General features: G+C 54.9%; 1 protein-coding gene across 1 annotated transcript; it reads right to left on the bottom strand.

The window, feature by feature from the left end:
* Positions 1-3,221: 3,221 nt before the first annotated feature.
* On the bottom strand, positions 3,222-13,046 carry LOC309574659 (SITS-binding protein-like; the record flags this gene model as incomplete). Its single annotated transcript, XM_082284450.1, has 10 exons — positions 3,222-3,395; positions 4,177-4,356; positions 5,545-5,666; positions 7,814-7,950; positions 8,380-8,648; positions 9,057-9,236; positions 9,324-9,474; positions 9,565-9,769; positions 10,498-10,669; positions 12,588-13,046. The coding sequence occupies 10 exons, from the start codon at positions 13,044-13,046 to the stop codon at positions 3,222-3,224; spliced, it is 2,049 nt and encodes a 682-aa protein (XP_082140576.1).
* Positions 13,047-18,867: the final 5,821 nt, after the last annotated feature.

Genomic DNA, 18,867 nt, shown 5'->3' with positions numbered 1-18,867 from the left:
AGCTTCTCGGGCACCCTGTGCCAGGGCCTCCCCTCCCTCACAGAGAAGAGTTTCTTCCAAGCATTGCAACTAAATTTCCCCTTTTCCAGCTTGGAGCCATTCCCCTTGTCCTAACCCTCCAGTTCCTGATGAGTGGTAGCCCTGGGTGTGCTGAGGCCACCTGTGGCCATCGTGGTGCCACCTTGGGCACCTCCTGTGGCCTCCCCCTGAGGATCCCCTCTGGGTTCCCCTCCTGTGACGCCTTCTTGCCCTGCAAGACACAAAATTTATCTGCTGACACCTGTCCCTAAACCTATGCACAGCACCTCATTCCTTCGGGGCTGTCCCACGCCTCAACAGTGGCCCTTTATGACAGCACCATCAGTGACGGCACAGCAGCCACAGGACATGGGCCTCGTCACAGAAGCAGGACAGGGGCACAGAGCCGCAATCCCATGGTGAGACCTGTGGGATGCAAACACCGCTGTTCCAGCCCCACCACAGCCCCGCTGCTGAGGTGTGGGACAGCCCCGGAGGGACGAGGAGCTGTGGGGTTTTTGGGGAGAGGTTCCTGTAGACAGACTTTGTGCCTCTTGCAGGGCCAGATGTCATCGAGGGAGGACACTCCAGAGCTGGGCACCTCTGCTGCCAACACCAGGCAGGCCGCCCCGGCTACGCCGCAGGACAACAACCGGGAGGATCCCGTGTGCCCGGAGTGCCGGGACATCAGCACCGCGTGCTCCAGCTCGTGCCAGCACTGCTTCTGCCAGCTGTGCCTGTGGGACTGGAGCCTGGGCAAGGCCGTGTGCCCGCGGTGCCAGCGGCCCACCCGGCACCCCTACCCCCAGCACGTGGCCCTGTACCACGAGGTGCAGGACCGGGTGTACAGCAGCAAGCGGAGATGGCGCGGTCACTCCACATGGCAGCCACGGAGCTGCTCCGGACACTTCGGACGCGGCAGGCCCTGGGAGAGGAGGCAAAGGAGATCCACGCGGTGGCCTCGCGATGGCCGCTGGCAGTCTCGGCACAGCCAAGGCAGCGACTCCCCGAGGAGGAGGTGGTGGCAGCAGAGAAGGGCTTGGGAGGACACACGTGGAGAGGGACGAGCTCCAAGGTTTGAGTGGGACATCCCGGCCTCCTCACGGGGAAGTCAGTCCTGGTGCAGCTCTCGCAGATCGTGGAGCCAGCAGGAACGGTCGCGGGGCCACCGCAGGTGGAGCAGGGGCAGGGAGCGTTCCCACAGCCGGGAGAGGAGACAGGGCACGTCCTCCAGGAGAGACCAGGACACCCGGACAGGCTCCCACGACCACTCCGCAAGGCAGAGGCACCGGAGGAGCTGGAATGCTGATGACAGACACACTCCCATGCCCCAGTACGATGTCCCCTCAGGGAGGAGCGAGAGACACCAGTGGGAAGACTCTGATTCCTCTGGGCACCAGCACAGGACAAGGAGCCGAACCCGGGACAGATCCCACAGGAGAGGCCAGGACAGCCAGACAAGCTCCGAGGAAACGGTGCCCCACAACCGCTCCAGAAGGCAGAGACGCTGGAGGAGGTGGAATGCTGAGCGGGGACGAGCTCCAAGGTCCCAGCGGGACATCCCGGGCTCCTCAGGGAGGAGCCGGCACCGGCGCAGGAGCCGGAGCCGTGCCGGGCACAGGAACAGGTAGCCCACCCTCCCAAAATGGGAAATGCCACGCTCGGGCACAGCCCGGGGTGTCCAGCCAGGCTTTGGTGATCTCCCAGCATGGAGCCACCAGATCCCCCCTGGACATCCTGTTCCAGGGCTTGACTCGCTGCAAATAAACAAATGCCACTTGTGCCAGCAGTTCCTTTCTTTCCCTTTGTGTTTTCTGCCATCTCAGGAGCCTCCACAGATATTTTGGAGCACCCCAGGCCCTTGGGTTGCCCTCATGAGCCTCATCCTTTCCCTCTCTGAGCTCCCCCCAGCACCAAGTGCCTCTGTGGATCAAGGAAGGAGCCGAGGGGCTCTTCCCCTCTCCTTGCCCTCTCAGCCTTTCCGTGGCTGAACCTGATTTGGATTTTTCCTTTGCTTTCCCTTCAGTTTTATCCAGGGAAACTTTGCTGGGAGAAGTTAGTACCCATTAGCATTTTTTCAGCGGAGCCACAGCTTGGTGCAGGAATATTTTCCCCAGAAACCCAAGGTGTGGCTGATACAATTCAGTGCTGGAGGTGCCCGAGCCCGGCTCCAGGGCCAAAACTTGCCCTAAACTTCCCTCCCAGCTGTCATCCAGCCCCTGTCCCCAAATGCCAGCCTTTGGAAGCACCCTACTAACCTGCAATGTCCCATTGATCTCTAATTTGGGGGATCAGCATAGCTGATCATCTCCCTAAATGCTTGCTCAGCACGTGGGACGTGGATTTTCCCTATGGATACGTTCTCTGCTGGATGGAAGGAGGCTGGTCACACCGGATCCCTCTTGCACTGCAAGAAATAATTGGGAAAAAGCCATAAAATCCAACAACTGGTGAAAAGCAGGAGCTGGGGCACACAGGAGATGGGCAAGGTTCCTCAATATCCACATCATGCTCTGGTAGAGCCACTCCTCTGCTTGATCAAGTTTATTTTTCTTCCACAGAAACCTGCTTCAAATCCACCTGGAATTCACTCCTTTTCTCAAATATACTCCAAAGGTGGGCTCTTGCTACCTGGAAACCACTCACAGCCTCAGATGGGAGAAGCATTGCTCGGCACAGGAGGTGGCTACCCACAGCACCAAAACTATCCTGGTAATTTTTCCCTGGATTTAATTTTTTCATTAAATACAAAACTTCCCCTCAGATATAAGCTGGTGTTCATTTGTCTCCTGGGAAATCCACTCCCTGCCTCTCTGAGCATGGTGCCAGGGGCCTGGAAATGCTGGATGTGTCCACCTGAACACACACACACACACACACACACACACAAACATTTCACCAGGGAAACCCTGGAAAAATGCAGCATTCGATGTGGAGGGATGTTGGTGGCAGAGCCACTATTTTGGGATAACAACGAGTAGGGAAATCCAGACAATTTCTGCTGAAATAATAAAAAAACCCAAAACAAACAAAAAAACCCCCAACAACAAAAAAAAACATCAAAAAAACAAAACAAGAAAGACTGAAACAAAAAAAAAAGGATCTTGGAGAAGTGCAAAGAGGCTGGAAGTCTGAGGGGAGAGCGAGCGCCTGCGGGCAGCGCTGCCCCCGGAGGTGTCTGTGGCAAGCTGCCCAGCCTGGGCTCAGGAGGTCTTTACAAACACTGGCACCTCGGCCAGGCTGGCAGAGTAATTCCTGAGGGTGGTGCCTCCATCAAACACTCGGGCAGTGTTGGTGTCCAGCCAGAGGTGCCCCTCTCCCGGCAGGTAGATATCCCTCCACGTTTGTCCCTTTTCTGTTATTGGGGCAACCAGGACCTGCAAGGGAAAAGAAGAAGACAGAAAAAAGAGCTTCAGCAGAGGGAGGATTAGCCAGGGTGGATGTGTGGAGATGAGACGGTCATCAGGGAATCCTGGAATGGTTTGGGTGGGAAGGGACCTTAAAAATCATCCAGTTCCACCCCCTGCCGTGGGCAGGGACACCTTCCACTAGCCCAGGTTGCTCCAAGCCCCATCCAGCCTGGCCCTGGACACTTCCAGGGATCCAGGGGCAGCCCCAGCTCCTCTGGGCACCCTATGCCAGGGCCTCCCCACCCTCACAGGGAATTCCTTCCCAATTCCATCTATCCCTGCCTTCTGTCAGTTTAAAACCATTAACGCAGTGCAGTGAGAGTCCTTTGACAGGATTGGGATCATCCCTGCTTGCAGCAGCCCCAAGATTCCGTCCAGTTTATATTTTGGAAAACCAGAATGAAAAAACCATCAGAAATGTGTGTTTCTTGCAAAACCTCCTCCCCAGTGACAGCCAATGTAATCCCACCTTCAGGGAGTGTTTTTTCCCCTTGTTTTATGGGAAAAGCAGTTCCCAGCATTCTGAGACTATTTATCCCTGCTACATCATTTCACTTCCAAAGCTGATGGAGGGTTTCAGGGCCCTAAATAAGAGTTTCATGAGGAAGGCCAAGCTTTTCCAAAAAGCAAAAACCCCAACCCCACAAACCCCAGCTGCTTTGGCTTGGATTTAAATCTTCCCAGTTCCAAGCCCTGGTTTGTACTTGTAGGCAGAGCTGGATTTACAGGAATCACGCTGAATTCCCACCTCATCTCCAATGAGAAACTCATCCTCTATGGTGAAGGCGACTGGGTCCGTGGGGCTGAGCCACCAGGCAGGCCGGAAGATGGGGTATCCCAAACTCTGCCACTCCTCACTGTATTTTAGGAGCAGCGGCACAACGAAGTCCTGGTGCCTCTGGATGCACTGGCGGGTCAGATTCACGACCTGCAGGTCGGGGACAAATCCGTGAGGAGCCCAGCGTCCAGGAAACAGCAAAGCAGGCAGGGAAAACCCCAAAATAAAGCACTAAAAATGTAAAAGTAAAATATATATCCCCTTGGGAAGAGAAATTACAGAATTGGAATGTCCTGATCGAGTTATGGTGCAAATGGGGTTGATATTGGATATTAATTGATTTGGATATAAATCCATTGGTGACACATTTAAATCCATGGATAACAGACGTAAATCAATTGGGTTTAAATGGCTTTAAATCCATTGGTAATTGTTATAAATCTGCTGGATTAAAATCTATTGATTGTGATACGAATACGTTGGATTTGAATAGATTCAAATCTGTTGTTAATGAATATAAATCTGTTGGATTTAAATGGATTTAAATACACTGATAATAGTTATGACTCTATTAGATTCAAATGTATTTAAATCCATTTATATTGAACATGAATCCATTTCAATTAAACGGATTTAAGTCTATTGATAATGAATATAAACCCATTGGATTTAACTGGATTTAAATCTATTGATAGTGAATATAAATCCATTGGATTTAAATGGATTTAAATCCATTTATATTGAACATGAATCCATTGGATATAAATGTATTTAAATCTCTTGGTAATGAGTATAAACCCATGGATTTATATGGAATTACATCTATTGATAATGGATATTAATTCATTGGATTTAAATGGATTTACATCCATTGATAAAATATATAAACCCATTGGATTTAAATAGATTTAAACCCATTGAAAATGGATGTGAGTCCATTGGATTTAAGTGAATTTAGCTCCATTGATCATGAATACAAACCCATTGGATTAAAATGCATTTACATCTATCGATAATGGATATTAATTAATTGTATTTAAATGGATTTACATCCGTTGATGAAGGGCCTTAATCAATTTGATTTAAATTCCTCCGATAACACATATGAATCCATTGAATTGAAGTATAGTTAAATCCACTGATAACGGATACAAACCCATTGGATTTCGATCCACTGGTACTTGAATCTAAACCCACTCATAGTGGATTTATTCCCACTTCATGCAAAGCTGAGGAAAGCAGCCAGCAGGTGACCCCTGCCAGGCCTTCCATGGCTTTTAGGGGCATTGGCCATGTCAGGGTCCCGGTGTCCTCCTGTCTGGGGTGTGGGATACGTACCCAGGCGTCACAGCAGAGCCAGGGCGGGGTCCCAAAGGCCATCACGGGCAGGAATGTCACAATCTGCAGCCACCTCACAAACAGCTCCGGGTCCTGCGGGGCGGCTCCGGCCACGCTCCCTCCTGTGGGAACACCACGGGGCTGAGTGAGGGCCTCACGTGGCAGGAGAAGGTTCTTGGGAGACCTCAGAGCCCCTTCTGATGCCTTGGTGACACTGAACCGTGCCGTAAATCAAGTCCCTCCTGATGGGAGAGAATTTGCTGAAAGTCCTTGCAAAGAGTTTCAACAGAGACTTTTCCTTTAGTTTCAGTGCTTCCAGATAGTTGTTTATTAAGTCTTATCAGAGGAACAGAGCCGCTAGCGTGACCCAGGTACAGCATAGAGCACAGAAAAGCAGGAGTGAGCTTGAGTTATCCAGATTTACACAGCTTTTAAAGATATTTTAACCAATAGTTACTAAAAAGGTACATTATTTTCACTTTCCTACCAATTATTCAGTAACATGGGCAGGAACTGCGGAATTCTCTATCCAATCATTCCAAACTACTTTTACTGCAGAACATGGAGTAGTAGAAGAAGAAGAAGGTTTAGAGAACAACAACAATCCTCCATTTTGATATTTTTTACTCTTATCTACTTACTACAAAGAGAAGCCTAAAACCTCTAAATTTTTCACCCTGTGACAATCTTACATCGTAGTCTATCACCTAATTCACACCACTGTATTTTCTAGTTCTTGTCTGACTGTTGGTAATTTTTTCCAAGGTTTGAAGCTAAAACAGCATTGTTCAGGGGGGTAAGAACCCTTAAAAACAGGCAGAGAAATATTCTCGACACTCTGGGTTCCTACACCTTGGGTTGTAACTTTCGTGTTCTTCAAATCCTGCACTGCCTGGTGTGTAACTCTGGAGTTCCTTGGAGCCTGTTCACTTCTGCTCTCTCGTGCCAGGCAGACATAACAAAGCCTCTCCAGGCCTGCTCTCCAAGGACACCCAGACCATCCTAGGCCCAAAAAGTATAAACCAAAGCCTCTAAAGGGAGGGCAAGCGGAGGGGAATTACATCATTGAACTGAAGCTTGAATTGGAGAATTAACCCTGCTATGCAAATGATCCAAACCTACAAAAGTGTGAAGAACTCGTGACCTGTTGTCCACCTTGGGGTCCATCTTGGCAGTGGCCTCTGGCCCCCAGGGGTACCTTTGAAGGCCTTTCAAATAAATACCTGCCTTATTCCCTTACTCCTATCTAGTCTCTGTTTTTTAGGTGGCCTCTCAAGGCATCACTTCCAGTGCCTAAAGCACCCCTGGGAGCCAGGGCATCCCTGGCAGCCATTGCTCCAAAAACCTGGCACAGCTTCCCTGGAAATGGCACCAAAGCCCCAAGGGCTCACCCAGCTCACCCATCCACAAATGCCCATTTCTTCCAGAGGCTTTTCCCAACTCTTGCGGCTCCCAGGCTGCTGGAACACAACCCCTGGCAGCAAACTGCCCCACTATCTCTGTGCAGGGGGATCTGTGCTCCCATTCATCCAAACCAAGGGCTCCAGCACCTCTTTGGGAAGCAAACTCCCATGCTGGGATTGCTTGAGCCTCATTTTCTAAGGAAAACAGGCTAAAAATAGAGGCTAAATTGAAATACTGCTCTCAACTCCTATTTCAGGGTTGTTGTTTAGCTCAACTCTCCATGTCTGACACTTCCTGCACAGCCCCTGCCCGTTCAGGGCATGTTTTAACCACCAGTAATTTCATCAGCTCCGAGAAAAGGGGAAATGGATCCCCTTGGCCCTGATTAGAGGTTGTTTCTTGCCCTCTTACAATGTTTTTATTTCAGGATTTCTCCAGCCATTTTGCTTCAGAGCAGAAATGCAGGCTTGGAGCAGAGCTGCTGGGGTTTCAGGAACATCCATTCCCCAGCCAGGAGCCTGGGGATGTGGGTCCAGGCTGTGCCAGGTGGGATTTAGCCCAAGCCAAGCCCCTCACGGGTGGGCTGTGGTGGAACTCTTGGAAGTGCATCCCCAGAGACCTGGCTGCTGCTGGAGCTGCCTGGCAGTATTTAGAACATGTCCTTTTGTTTTTAGTTCCTCACTTTTTTCCCTGCTAACATTCATCCCAATCAAGCCATCACTACAGAAAAGTGGGGAGCAAAACACTCCAAGCCTTCCCACAGCACACCTAAGGTGCAAATGTACCTCCCGTGCCTGGAAAAAGGCTGCAAAATTCACTGCAGAGAGCCAGAAATAGGGGGAAAAACTGGAAAATCAATCCTTACCTACTGCATCAGGGATGAAGAAGTTGTAGCCCAGGAGGCTGTAGTGCAGCACGGAGGGGATGAGCCCCTTCAGCCCCGCATGGCTCCAGTCGGAGCGCAGGGGGCTCATCTGGACAAACAGTGGGAGGTGACTGGATCTGGGGAAACAACACAAACCCTTCAAGGTGCTTAGAGCTGGAATTCCATGATGCCCAGCTGGCTTGGGAGTCACTGGGGCCAGATTAGAGTCCTGGAATGGTTTGGGTGGGAAGAGACCTTAAAGCCCATCCAGTGCCACCCCTTGCCCTGTGCAGGGACACTTCCCACTATCCCAAGTTGCTCCAAGCCCCGTCCAACCTGGCCCTGGACACTTCCAGGGATGGGCACCCTGTGCCAGGGCCTCCCCGCCCTCAGACCCCACAAGGATCATTGACTCCAACACGCTGCCCTAGCCCACTTCCTCACCGTTTCCCTGGGTGCCAAGAGACATCTTGGAATACCGAGAACATATTCCAAGCACCAGCTCAACCATCCCCCGGCAGCTCTTGTGCCCATCAGCTCCAGCAAAGCCTCTCCCTGGTGCCCACCTGGTCCCAGCGCTGATGACGGTGCCATTGCCCAGTGTTGCCAGCGCTGCTGCCAGCACCTCGGTGTATCCGTCACCCGCCAGCTCGGCGGGAGCAGGGACGTCCTGCTCCAGGAAGGAATTGCCCTCGACTCCCTCGAAGGCCACGTAGGTGGCCCCCAGCGCTTGCCGCAGGCGCCGGGCACGAGCCAGGTACCAGCCCAGCGCCGCCTCGCTGGTGACGTTCAGGCGGGCGCAGAGCTGCCCTTTCCAGGTGGTCAGCAGTGGGATCTGCGGAGGAGGATGGAAATCCCTGTCGGATGCGTAGAATATCCTGCTGATTCCGGGGTGCAGGGCTGGGGGATGCCGTGCTGCCCCCATCCCACCCTGCGCCGCCATGGTGCAGCACATCAAGGTGCAAACCCTCCCTCAACCCCCCAAAAACCCCTGAGCTGGTGGTGAAGTGTCTGACAAACTGACCACAAAGAATTGAATTGAGGGGTTTTCTGAACACTGGCAACGTTTTTTTGGAAGTGGAAATTTTAAAACTGCTTCCGTAGGAGCGAGGAGAGATGCTGCTTCCCCCTGCAATGCTGTACCCCAGCGCAGTGGGATCGGGTTGTGTCCCTTGATGAATGATAAACCTGAGGGGCTTTGTTCAGCTTTAATTTCGGTTTGGGGGCTGAGGGGGTCCCGTACCGAGCTGCCCCCGGGTCGGGGCTGGCGGCTGAGCCAGTATCCCGCGGCCTCGCCGCCGCGCAGGGAGCGCAGGAAGAGCGGGGAGGTGACGCCAGCGTACGGGGACAGCGTGATGGAGAGCTCCAGGGGCTCCACCAGCGCCGGGGCCTGCCGCTTCCTGCGCTGCGAGGGCACGAGGTCCTGCGGGAGGGAAAGGCAGGAATAAGGCCTTTGTGCGGAGGGAACGCACGCTCCCCGTGTGCCCGGAGGGCGGCAGGACGGCCGTACCGCGGCGGCGAGGACGGCGGTGCCGCGTTCCCCCAGGGCCACGACGCCCTCCTGAAGGCGATGCCGCTTCAGCCTCCTCACCAGCGATCTCAGGCCTCGCTTGATTCTGGCGGCGGAACCCTCCGGGCCGTGGTACCGCCAGATCGGAGACCTGCAGGGGGGGAAGATTCCTCGTGAGGCGCTTGGGACAGCGAGCCGGACATGTGGAAGGGTTCCCACTGTCAGGGGAAGGGGCACTCACGGCAGGAGCGCGGTGTCCGGCGGTGTCCGAGCCGCTCCCGCCAGAGCGCTGGCCGCGTGCCGGCGGGCGGCCGCCATGTCGGCGCTGACGCAGAGCTGGTAGTGCAGGGGCTCCGCGCGGCCCGCCGGCGTCTCCAGGCAGAACTGCCTGTGGCTCTCCACAGACAGGAGCAGGGGCACGTCGGGAGCCACTGTCACCGTCACTCCTTCGGGGGAAAAGCGGGGAAATGGTGTCTCGGCGAGCGCACGGCTGCTCCCGGTCCTGGGAGCCGCAGGGATGAGCGCGGCAGGGCCTGACTGGTGCCAAGGCCTCCTGGGTTGATCCCACCACAGATCCAGCCGTGCCAGCCATCCCCACCCTGCCCCTGCAGTTCCCTTGTCGACTCCAAATTGCCTTTCAAGGGCTGGATTTCTGCCTTTCCTGGCCTTTTTGCTCGGCATTCAGTGGCCTCAGCAGTGCAGGGCAGCTGCAGCTCATTGGAAGAATTTGGGGTAATACCTGAAGTTTGGTGCTCTGCAGAATAACCCAAATATCCCCCCAGCAATGACACCAAGAGCGGAACTCCTGCCTGAATCCAGCATCCCACACTGGCAGCAGGGAGCCATGAAGCTGCTCGAGTGGAGCTGGGGATGCAGCAATGTGCACAGCTCTGGGCTTAGAATCAAACTAGGCACACCAGGAGCATGGCACATCCCTGGGGTGACTTGGGCCACCCCATGCTGAGGGACTCAGCTTCAGCACCACGGCCTCTCCCACAGGGATGAGGCAGCGTGGGATCCATCCCATGGGCTCTGTTGCCACTACGTTTGTGGGATATTTTATTCCCAGAGACATCAACGCTGCTCTTGAACAGCTGCTTTATGGGGGAGGAGGGGGGTGGAGAAGCACAGGGATTGAAGCTGTTGGACACTGGACAGGGAAGGAGGTGGTTACCTGTGGATCCCAGGAAGTACCTCTCCAGGACAGGCCCGAAGCCCTCGGGGTTTGTGCCAAGGTTGCCGCTGACCAAGGGCTGCGCGGGGCTCTCGGCGTTGTTGAGGGGCCAGCGCTGGGCACAGATGCTTGGCCCTCCATACCAGGAGACATTGGCCATGGAGAAACAATCCTGCAGCCAGGAAAGCATCATCAAAGAGCGGGGAATACTCATGAGGAGCAGGAAGGCCAGGCTTGGAACAAACTGTGCTAGTGGAAGGTGTCCCTTTTGCAGCGTAAAATTATGGTTTCATTTAAAAACAAAGGAAAAGCAAGACCTGCTCCCCAAAGCCTGCCAGGTTTTGCTGGAGGAGCTTGAATAAAGGCAAACTGCCACGCCAATCCCACTTCTGCTCCCCACCACGGTTATCAAACACCTCTGAGTCGCAGGTGGAAAGATGCTGCAAAGGTTTGAGCGAAGAGACTCTGCAGGTGTGAGTGGTTGTGGGACAGGAGTGACAACAGAGGGCGAAATTCGAGGAAACAGCTTTCAAATGTGCTGAGGGCACTTGCAGAAACCCAGCTGGGAAACGTGTATTTGGGCTTGTTTGGGTTTTTTTGGTTTGGTCAGGTTTTTCATTTGGTTGCTATTTTTCGTTAGGTGTTTTTTTCCTCTGGTAGCTCCTTCCTCTGTTTTACTTTAAAAACACATTAACCTCTCCAGCTGCCTTCCCCAGACATTCTGGGGTGAATCTTCAAGTGCAGCTGTCCCCACGTAAGCTCTCACAGAGAGCTTTTAGCCCCATCTTGAGCCTTCACCTCGATGGCACCACAGGGTGACACATCCTCTCTCCCAAGGCATCCCTTCCTCTCATCCTCCCTCTTCCCCCGAGGGCTGATAACAAGAATTTCCCTCAAGAGACTCCGTTTGGAGATTTGGCGCACTTCCTCTAGGCCTGACAGGGCCCCGGGATGGGGGACATCCCCAGCCTTGACCCGCCTCCTGCCAGAAACCATCAGTTTTCACTTCAAAGCCTCTCAAACTTTCCCCTTTCTGCCAAATCGAGGGATCAGCAGGACTTAGCGTCCTCGTGACTTCCCAGGCGGGATGGGCTTCCCCAAAAGCCCGGAGATCCGGGGCCGTGAAGGGGGGCTGGGGAGGGCAGGGGGGACCTGGGGACCCCCTACTCAACCCACCCCATGTTTATTCCCAATCCCAAGGCTTTGGAGCCTCCTGGAGTCCTGAGCTCGGGGGCACAGAGAGGTTAAGTCTCTCCGAGGTGTGGGGAGAGGAGATGTAAATTATTAAAGTGGAAACCCTGGAGGCTCGGAATAGCTGTACCAGGTGTCAGCTGAACTCGTTACACCAGCTGGGAAAGAGGGGAAAACAGTCTGTTCTTAACTCAGATTGCGCTGGATCATATTTTCCAATGGTTTGGGTTTTTTGAAAAAGTGGGGAAAAGCCTGTTCTGTCTCACCCTCTCAAACGCCTCACCCCAATGTCAGTGGAGGAGACCCAGGGTTTGTGCTCAGGCAACACCTTCCACCCACCCCAAACGGTGCCAGCAGGTGATTTACGGCTAAAGGGGAACAGTCCTCCATCCCACAGGATCCCATCCCGCTTCCTTCCCTGTTCTGAGGGCTCCCCATGACGGGACAGCCTGCTCTGACAGCGTTTTTCCTTCCCAGAGTCTGCTTTTATTTAACTGAGAGAGCAAGCAGGGAACGATACCAAAAATAAAGCCCCCGTAAGTGCTTGCAGCAGCAGACACGGATTATTCCCGTCCCGCGGGAGCTGCCCATTGTGTGTGTCTGTGCTGGAAGAGACCTTCCCGAGGCTCTCGCCAGCATTGTCATCTCCAGTGGTTATTTACTCCGTCTCCATATAAACACAGCTCTCCCACCCCGGGGTCACCAACGTGGCACCGCCACGGGATTTTGAGGCTCTGCTTCAGGGCACGATGCTTCCAAAACACTCTTCCCACCCGGCACCTTCCAGGAGCCACGACCACAGTGCGACCCCAGAACCGAGCTGGGGGATTGCGGTCAGGCCGGACCCTCCCTTGCTGGATCCCCAAGGGTTTGGAGCTGGGCAGGGGTGTCCCCGTTACCTTCAGGGTCAAGTCGGGGCGCAGCGGGGTCCAGCGGACGCCGTAGCACTCGGTGCCGGCGGCTGCCGGCGGCTCCAGGGAGAGCCGGAGCTCGGCGTCCTCCTCCCAGGAATAGCAGAACTGGCCGCCGTCGTGCCAGCAGCGGTCCCGGGGCGGCGGGGGCTCGGTGGCCGGCACGCTGCCCACGGCGATGGCCAGCACGGGCCGGCCGGCCGGCAGCGCCCGCAGCAGCAGCGCCCCGCGGCCGCGCTCCCACAGCATCCCTGCATCCCGGCCCCGCAGCACCCATTCCTCCGGGGACTGCTCCACTGCCTGCCACGAGATGATGCCGATGGTCATGGCGAAGAAGACGGCCACGCCGAGGCAGCCCACGGCGCCTTTCCAGGGCTCCGTCATCTCCCTGAAGCCCAAGGTCCAGGTGGACTCCGGGATTTGGCCGGTGTGGCGGGAGAGGGGCATGGTGCGATCGCAGGGATGCTGCGGCTCCGCTTCTGTGCCTTCCTGCAGCAGCACAGGAAAGAAAACCCTCTGGGACAGCTCCACACGATCTTCTGGGATAGCTCCAAAAGATCCTCTGGGATAGCTTCAAAAGCATGCACCAAACCCAGTTAAATTAAAAAATGGTTTAAAAGAAGGAAAGCTGCAACTCCGTTCTCTCTGCCCTGATCCCGAGGTAAGAGGAGTCCCTTCCGCAGCTTCCTCCACGGCAAATTCCTCCACTGCTGTGCTCGGTGACAGTGGCTCAGCCCCCAAACCCGGGGGCTCAGCCCCTTGGCGCAGCCAGCAGCACCCAGTGACACCGAGGAGGAGGAGGAGGAGGAGGACACACGTGGCCCGGAGCCCGACGGGGAGATGGGGCCACGGGCAATGGGAACCGGGGCCGCGCTCCAGCCCCCGCTGCTCCGTGGGGTTTGGCATCACTTCCCCGCTCGGTTTGGAAGCGGCAGCAAACAGCCAGGGGTGCAGGAAAACATCCCAGGGTGGGTAGAGAAAGGAGGGGATGCAACGTCCTCTTTCCGTCTCCTCTCTCTCTTCCCTGGAAGAGCGCTTGGATAATGCACAGAGCAAAACCGCCCGTGCGCAGGGTCTGGGCGCTGGGCGAGCCCAAGGGAACCTGCTGCTCCGCCGGCTCACCCGTGGTGACAGCTTCATGGGGTGGCACTGGCCTGTCCCTGTATCCCAGGCCCCATCCCGCTGCCCGATGGCAGGATGGGAATGGTGCCCACTCCCCTGGCACAGCCCAGCCACCCCTACAGCCCCCGTCACCCCCTTACCTAAAAGCAGGTTCAGGGATGCTGTCGCGGCCCCTGAAGAGTCCCCGGTGTTTTTCCCACCAGCAGCAGGTTTTCCTCCTCTTTCCCAGGGCAGTTTTTCCTCCCGGCCGCGTCCGAGACCCGTGGAGCCGAAGGAACTTGATCCAGACTAACCCAGGAGCGTTACTTAAGCCAAGCTCCCTCCCTCCCTCTCTCCCTCCCGCCTGCTCCCCTGCAGCCCGCACGTAGCCGCAGGTGGCTGCATCCCCAGCAGGGGCAGGACATTAAAAACATTCCTTTTTAAAGGCTCTTATCTATAGGGAAATGATTTTAAAGGGATTTTTTGCCAGTTTGCTGAGGTGACTCTGGTTGAGTCTTTACTACACCCGTGTGAATCCACACACGTGGAGCCCTGGGAGTGCTGAGCCTCCTCATTCCCCTGCTTTGGCTTTTGCTGTTGTTACTATTCAATTTTGGGGGATTTTATCCCTGCTCCTACTTCCCAGGAGCCACTGGACCCCCCCCCTTAGATCAACTCCAGGGCTGCCAAAATGGATGCTGCAGCTAAAGGTGCACCCAAACCAACAGGGAAGCCCCTTCCCAGGATACCTGCAATCACCACTGGTGCAAGAACTCTGGAAATCTGAGATTTCCATTGACTTCTCTGTGCTCCAGTCCCCACTCACGCTCATCTCACCCTGTCTGCAGGTGATCAGGGAAGACCAAGCAATATTACAACCTGTTGGCTGCCAAGAGATAAAAAACTTGGGATTTAAAAGCATTTCCCCATCCTGCATCCAGGCAAAACGCTGGCAATCCCAAGGCCAAAGCCCTGCTCGCCCCAGATGCTGCTCATCAGGAGAGTCCCAAATCCACCAGGAAAATTCCCATCTGTGGCCCAAATAAGCCCCTGGAGGGGCTTTTGCTCTCCAGGATTTAATTTTTCATTGCAGCAGGGGCAATATCCAGTGTTGGATGGAGGGAAAAATGGTGGATCCCATCAGGGCAAGAGGGGACTCCAGAGCAGGAGAGGAGGTGGGTCCAGGATAAGGAGAAAGGATGAAAAAAGCTTGGATATGAGCTAGGAGACCGTGATGTCCATCCCAAAGGGGCTGGGGAACGTGGTTAGGAGAACTGTAGGTGGTGGAATCAGGGGACCCCAAAACTGGGTAAAATAAAGGGAAAAATTAAAAACCAAAGAAGGAAGAAGGGGTGTTCCTTCCACCAGGCATGCTACAGGCACTTGAGGGGCTCAACACTCCCCATGACCTGGAAAAGGGGAACAAGTAGCAGTGCATAAACCCTGTGGGGATTCAGAGCTGTTCCCCCACAGCATTAGCCGGAGCCGATGGAATTACTGGGGTGGGATTTACCACCTTTGGCGAGGCTTCGTAGATCCACGCGCCCCGGGGAGGGCTCGGCTTGGCTGCAAAGCCTGCAGAAACAGGGCAGAGGAGAGAAAAAGAGGCATCTTTGGGATGATCTGGGATCCTGGTACACCGGGAAGGTTTAATCCTCCGTCCAGGGGAGAAAAAGGGAGGTGGCAGCAGCACCCAAAAGCCACAAAAGCTGCACAAGGATCGGCAATTCCCTGTTTCCCACCCCAAAGCGGGCTGGGAGGGGGGCAGCCGATGGGGTTGTTTGGCTGCAGCAGCTGAAGGTAAAGCTCTCTCACACGGCACAAGATTAAATCCCACCCGTGGAATGGCAGGGTGGGATTAGGGAAACCCCGGGATGGCGCGGGTGCGCTGGGATAAGCAGGGACAGGGGGCTGTACCCAGGTGGGGTAGCAGGAAGTGGGGATGGTTTTAAAAACCTTTTGTTAAAAAGCAGCACAAATCCCAGGGGAAAGTCCTGCTGGAGCTTCCAACAACTCGATCTTCGGGCAAGTTTGGGCCCCCCAGCTCTGCATGTGGTCTGGGGGTTTGGGCCAAGCCCTGTCCCACCCTCCCAGAACTCCTGGTTTTTGGGAGGAGGAATGGTTCCATGAGCTTTCCTGCCCATCACAAATCTCAGCGGGAACTGGCTCCCCCGAGCAGAATGAAACCTCCCTTCATCTTCCTCCCACCGCCAACAAAAACCACTTAGCCTTGACAGGTCACGGGGAAAAAAACCATTTTGGGGTGGCTCCCTGGATTCCAGGAGGCTGTCCTGCCCCTCTGCTTCCAGAGGGGTTTTTTAAAACATTTGAAAGTCTCTTCCTATGCAAAATGGAGCATCTTTTCCCTCTTCCTTGCTTTTCAGAGATGGAAAGACCTTGAGGTTGCTTTTTTATTTCCAGCAGGGCTTTCCAAACTCCAAGGTCGCTGAGGGGCTTGGAGCAACCTGCTCTGGTGGGAGGTGTCCATGCCCATGGCCGGGAGCTGGAACTGGATGGGCTTTAAGATCCCTTCCAACCCAAACCATTTCGGGATTCTGGGATTTGCCAGCACTCCAGGTTTGCCGGGCCGTGTGGGATGTGGCACCTACGGGTGGACAGTGCCCAGGGAAGGGATGGAGTGGGAGGCTGGAAACACGTTTCACTCACCAGCATCCACAAGCCGAGCTCGGGAATCTAAGCTTTTTGGTGATACACCCAGAAAACAGGGACTGAGAGTTATTCCCACTGGGATTTAGGGTCAGTGTCCCCGGGAAAGGCTTCCATCACTGCATGCCCTGTGGATCACACTCCTTTCCAGAGCCCTGTCGCCACCTTTCAGGCTGCCTGGAAAAAGGGAGAGTGCAGAGAGCCACAGGGATTTTTCACTTCTGTGGGGTTGCACTTGGGAAGGCCCAGCCCTTTCCATCAATATTTTCCTACAGCCTTTAAGCACCAGCAGTTACAGCCACAGCCTCCCAGCCAGGCCCTCCTGGGGTTTCTGGTTTGGGGTTTCTTAAATATTATTATTAAAAAAAAAAAAAAATACAGGAAAGCTGTGTGGGTTGGCCAAGAGCAAATGAAAACTGGTGGGTGCAGCAAAGTGCCTCCAGGACTTGGCATTCCTCCTCCCTTTTCCCCAGTGGGGAGCAGCCTCATCCCAAAACTCTCCCTGCGGGGATGGATCCTGCGGTACCTCACAAGCCCACACCAAACTCCCATTTTTGTCCATTTATCCATGATATCTACAAGCTGGGAGACACAGTGAGGAACCAGAGTGGATTCCCCGAAGCTGCCAGCATGGATGGACATGGATATCCCATCTAACTGCCCTCACAGAGTTTATCCAAAGGGAAAAGATACCTTCAGAATCCATCCCGGGAATAAACCAGCCAATGCGCCGTGGTGGGTGTTCTCCTTACGTTTTCCTTCCCCTTGCAGTTCCCAGCCTTGCCTTTCAGGGCCAGCAAAAGCCTTTGGCTGTGCTGGAGTTCTCCATGCCTTAGGGAGCTTTGGGCTCCTTACTGGAGCTGAGCTGTTGCTCAGTTTAAAAGGAGTAAAAAAAAATAAAAAAGGCAAAAAGGGCGATGTGGTTCCTACATCCCCAGATCTCAACCCAGATTTCCTCCTGGAAAGCAATCCCAGATTTCCATGAACTCTCCAGCTATTTGTAAAGCAAAAGCACCGAGCAGCAGGGCTTGCAGTGATAACGTGGCCTTATGAACAGGAACAGCCCTTGGAAGCACCCATTGTCCCTTCCCATCCCAGCTGTGTCCCACAAACCAGGAGCGCCTGGATTTGGGGGCTCTTTGGGCCCATCCACAGCCCATCCCTGATTTTGGGAGGGTCTCACATCGAGCAGCAGGTTTTGGGGAGACAGGGGGCTGGGGAACAGCCTGGAGCACCCAAAATAATCCATGGATGGATAATTTTCCAGCTGGAAAGTCACCAGCTCCAACCACCAGTTTTGGTTGGTGCCGATAGGATGAAACAGTCCCCATGTACCCCTTTCCCCCCTCTTCCCTTCAGGCAAAGCCTGATATTTTGGGGACACCAAACCCACGTTCCAAACGCACAATATTCCCTAAAATTGCTCATCTGGAGAGAGGGGAGCCCACCCTGCTGAGGAAAACCCTGTAATGGGGCACTCAGCCCCCCACACTCCCACAGCCAGCCCAGGTACCTTAACTCAGACACCCTCAGTGTTCCTTCTCCGAGCTCAGATCCCTCAGAGGTGGGGGTGAGGGTGCTGATTTGGGAACTCTGGTTTGGGATCTCCCTGCTTGGAAAAGGCTGTTGGCAATTCCACCGTCCCCACCGCTCCCAGGAACACGGCTGCTGTGAGGCCAGGGCCACGTGCTGCTCCTCCAGGAGAAGCCTTCGAAAAGGCCCAAAGCTCTATTTTTAAAATTAAAACAAGGCGCAGCTGATGACAAAAGCTGCGAAGAGAGAGCAGCTGCACCCCACAGCCTCAGCCCGGGATTTTGGTTTTCCAGCAAACCCCTTGGCAGAGGGGACAAAGGGGGATAACGGGGGGGCCTGGCATGCCAGGGAGCTGCTGGGGGCGAGCACAGCGAGGGAGCTCTTGGAAAGGACCTTTCTGCTTCATCCGCCTCTCCCAAGCTTCCCAGAAATCTGGTGAGCACATTTGCAGCCCGCCTGCTGCCAAATTCAATCCCAGCCCTGGAAATGCCGTTTGGATGATGAGACCTAAATCATTCAGCTTCTCTCCGTGGAGCTGAGCCACGGCAGGCTGGAAAGGTGCAGGACAACCCTGAGGACAGCCACGTGTCCGCAGAGAGGTGGCACTTCCCAGTGGCACACAGGGGATGGGCACGGAGAGCCCGGCTCCGTCCATCCATCCGTCCATCGCTGCTCCCTGCGGGAGCTGTTGGCAGCCCTGAGGCCTGGCGCTCCCCGAGGGCGCTTGTGGCTCTCTTGGGAGGGCTCCAAGGCAAACCAAACCCCGGCCCTCATTCCTGGCTTGCCTTCCCAAAGCCCCCTGAAGTGCGGCTGTAGTGCACTGCCCTGCTCGGCAGGGAGGGGCTGCAGGTCCCACAGCCCCACGGAACCACCTGTGCCTCCAAGGGGCTCCAAGGGAGCTCCGGGCACCTCCTTTCCAGGGACCTGGCCTGGACTCACCTGCCCGGGGCTCTGACACTCCGGTAAG

This window comes from Coloeus monedula (genome assembly GCF_965178545.1).
Source record: "Coloeus monedula genome assembly, chromosome: 6".
NCBI lineage: Eukaryota > Metazoa > Chordata > Aves > Passeriformes > Corvidae > Coloeus > Coloeus monedula.
This window is presented reverse-complemented; position numbering and strand designations above follow the sequence as displayed.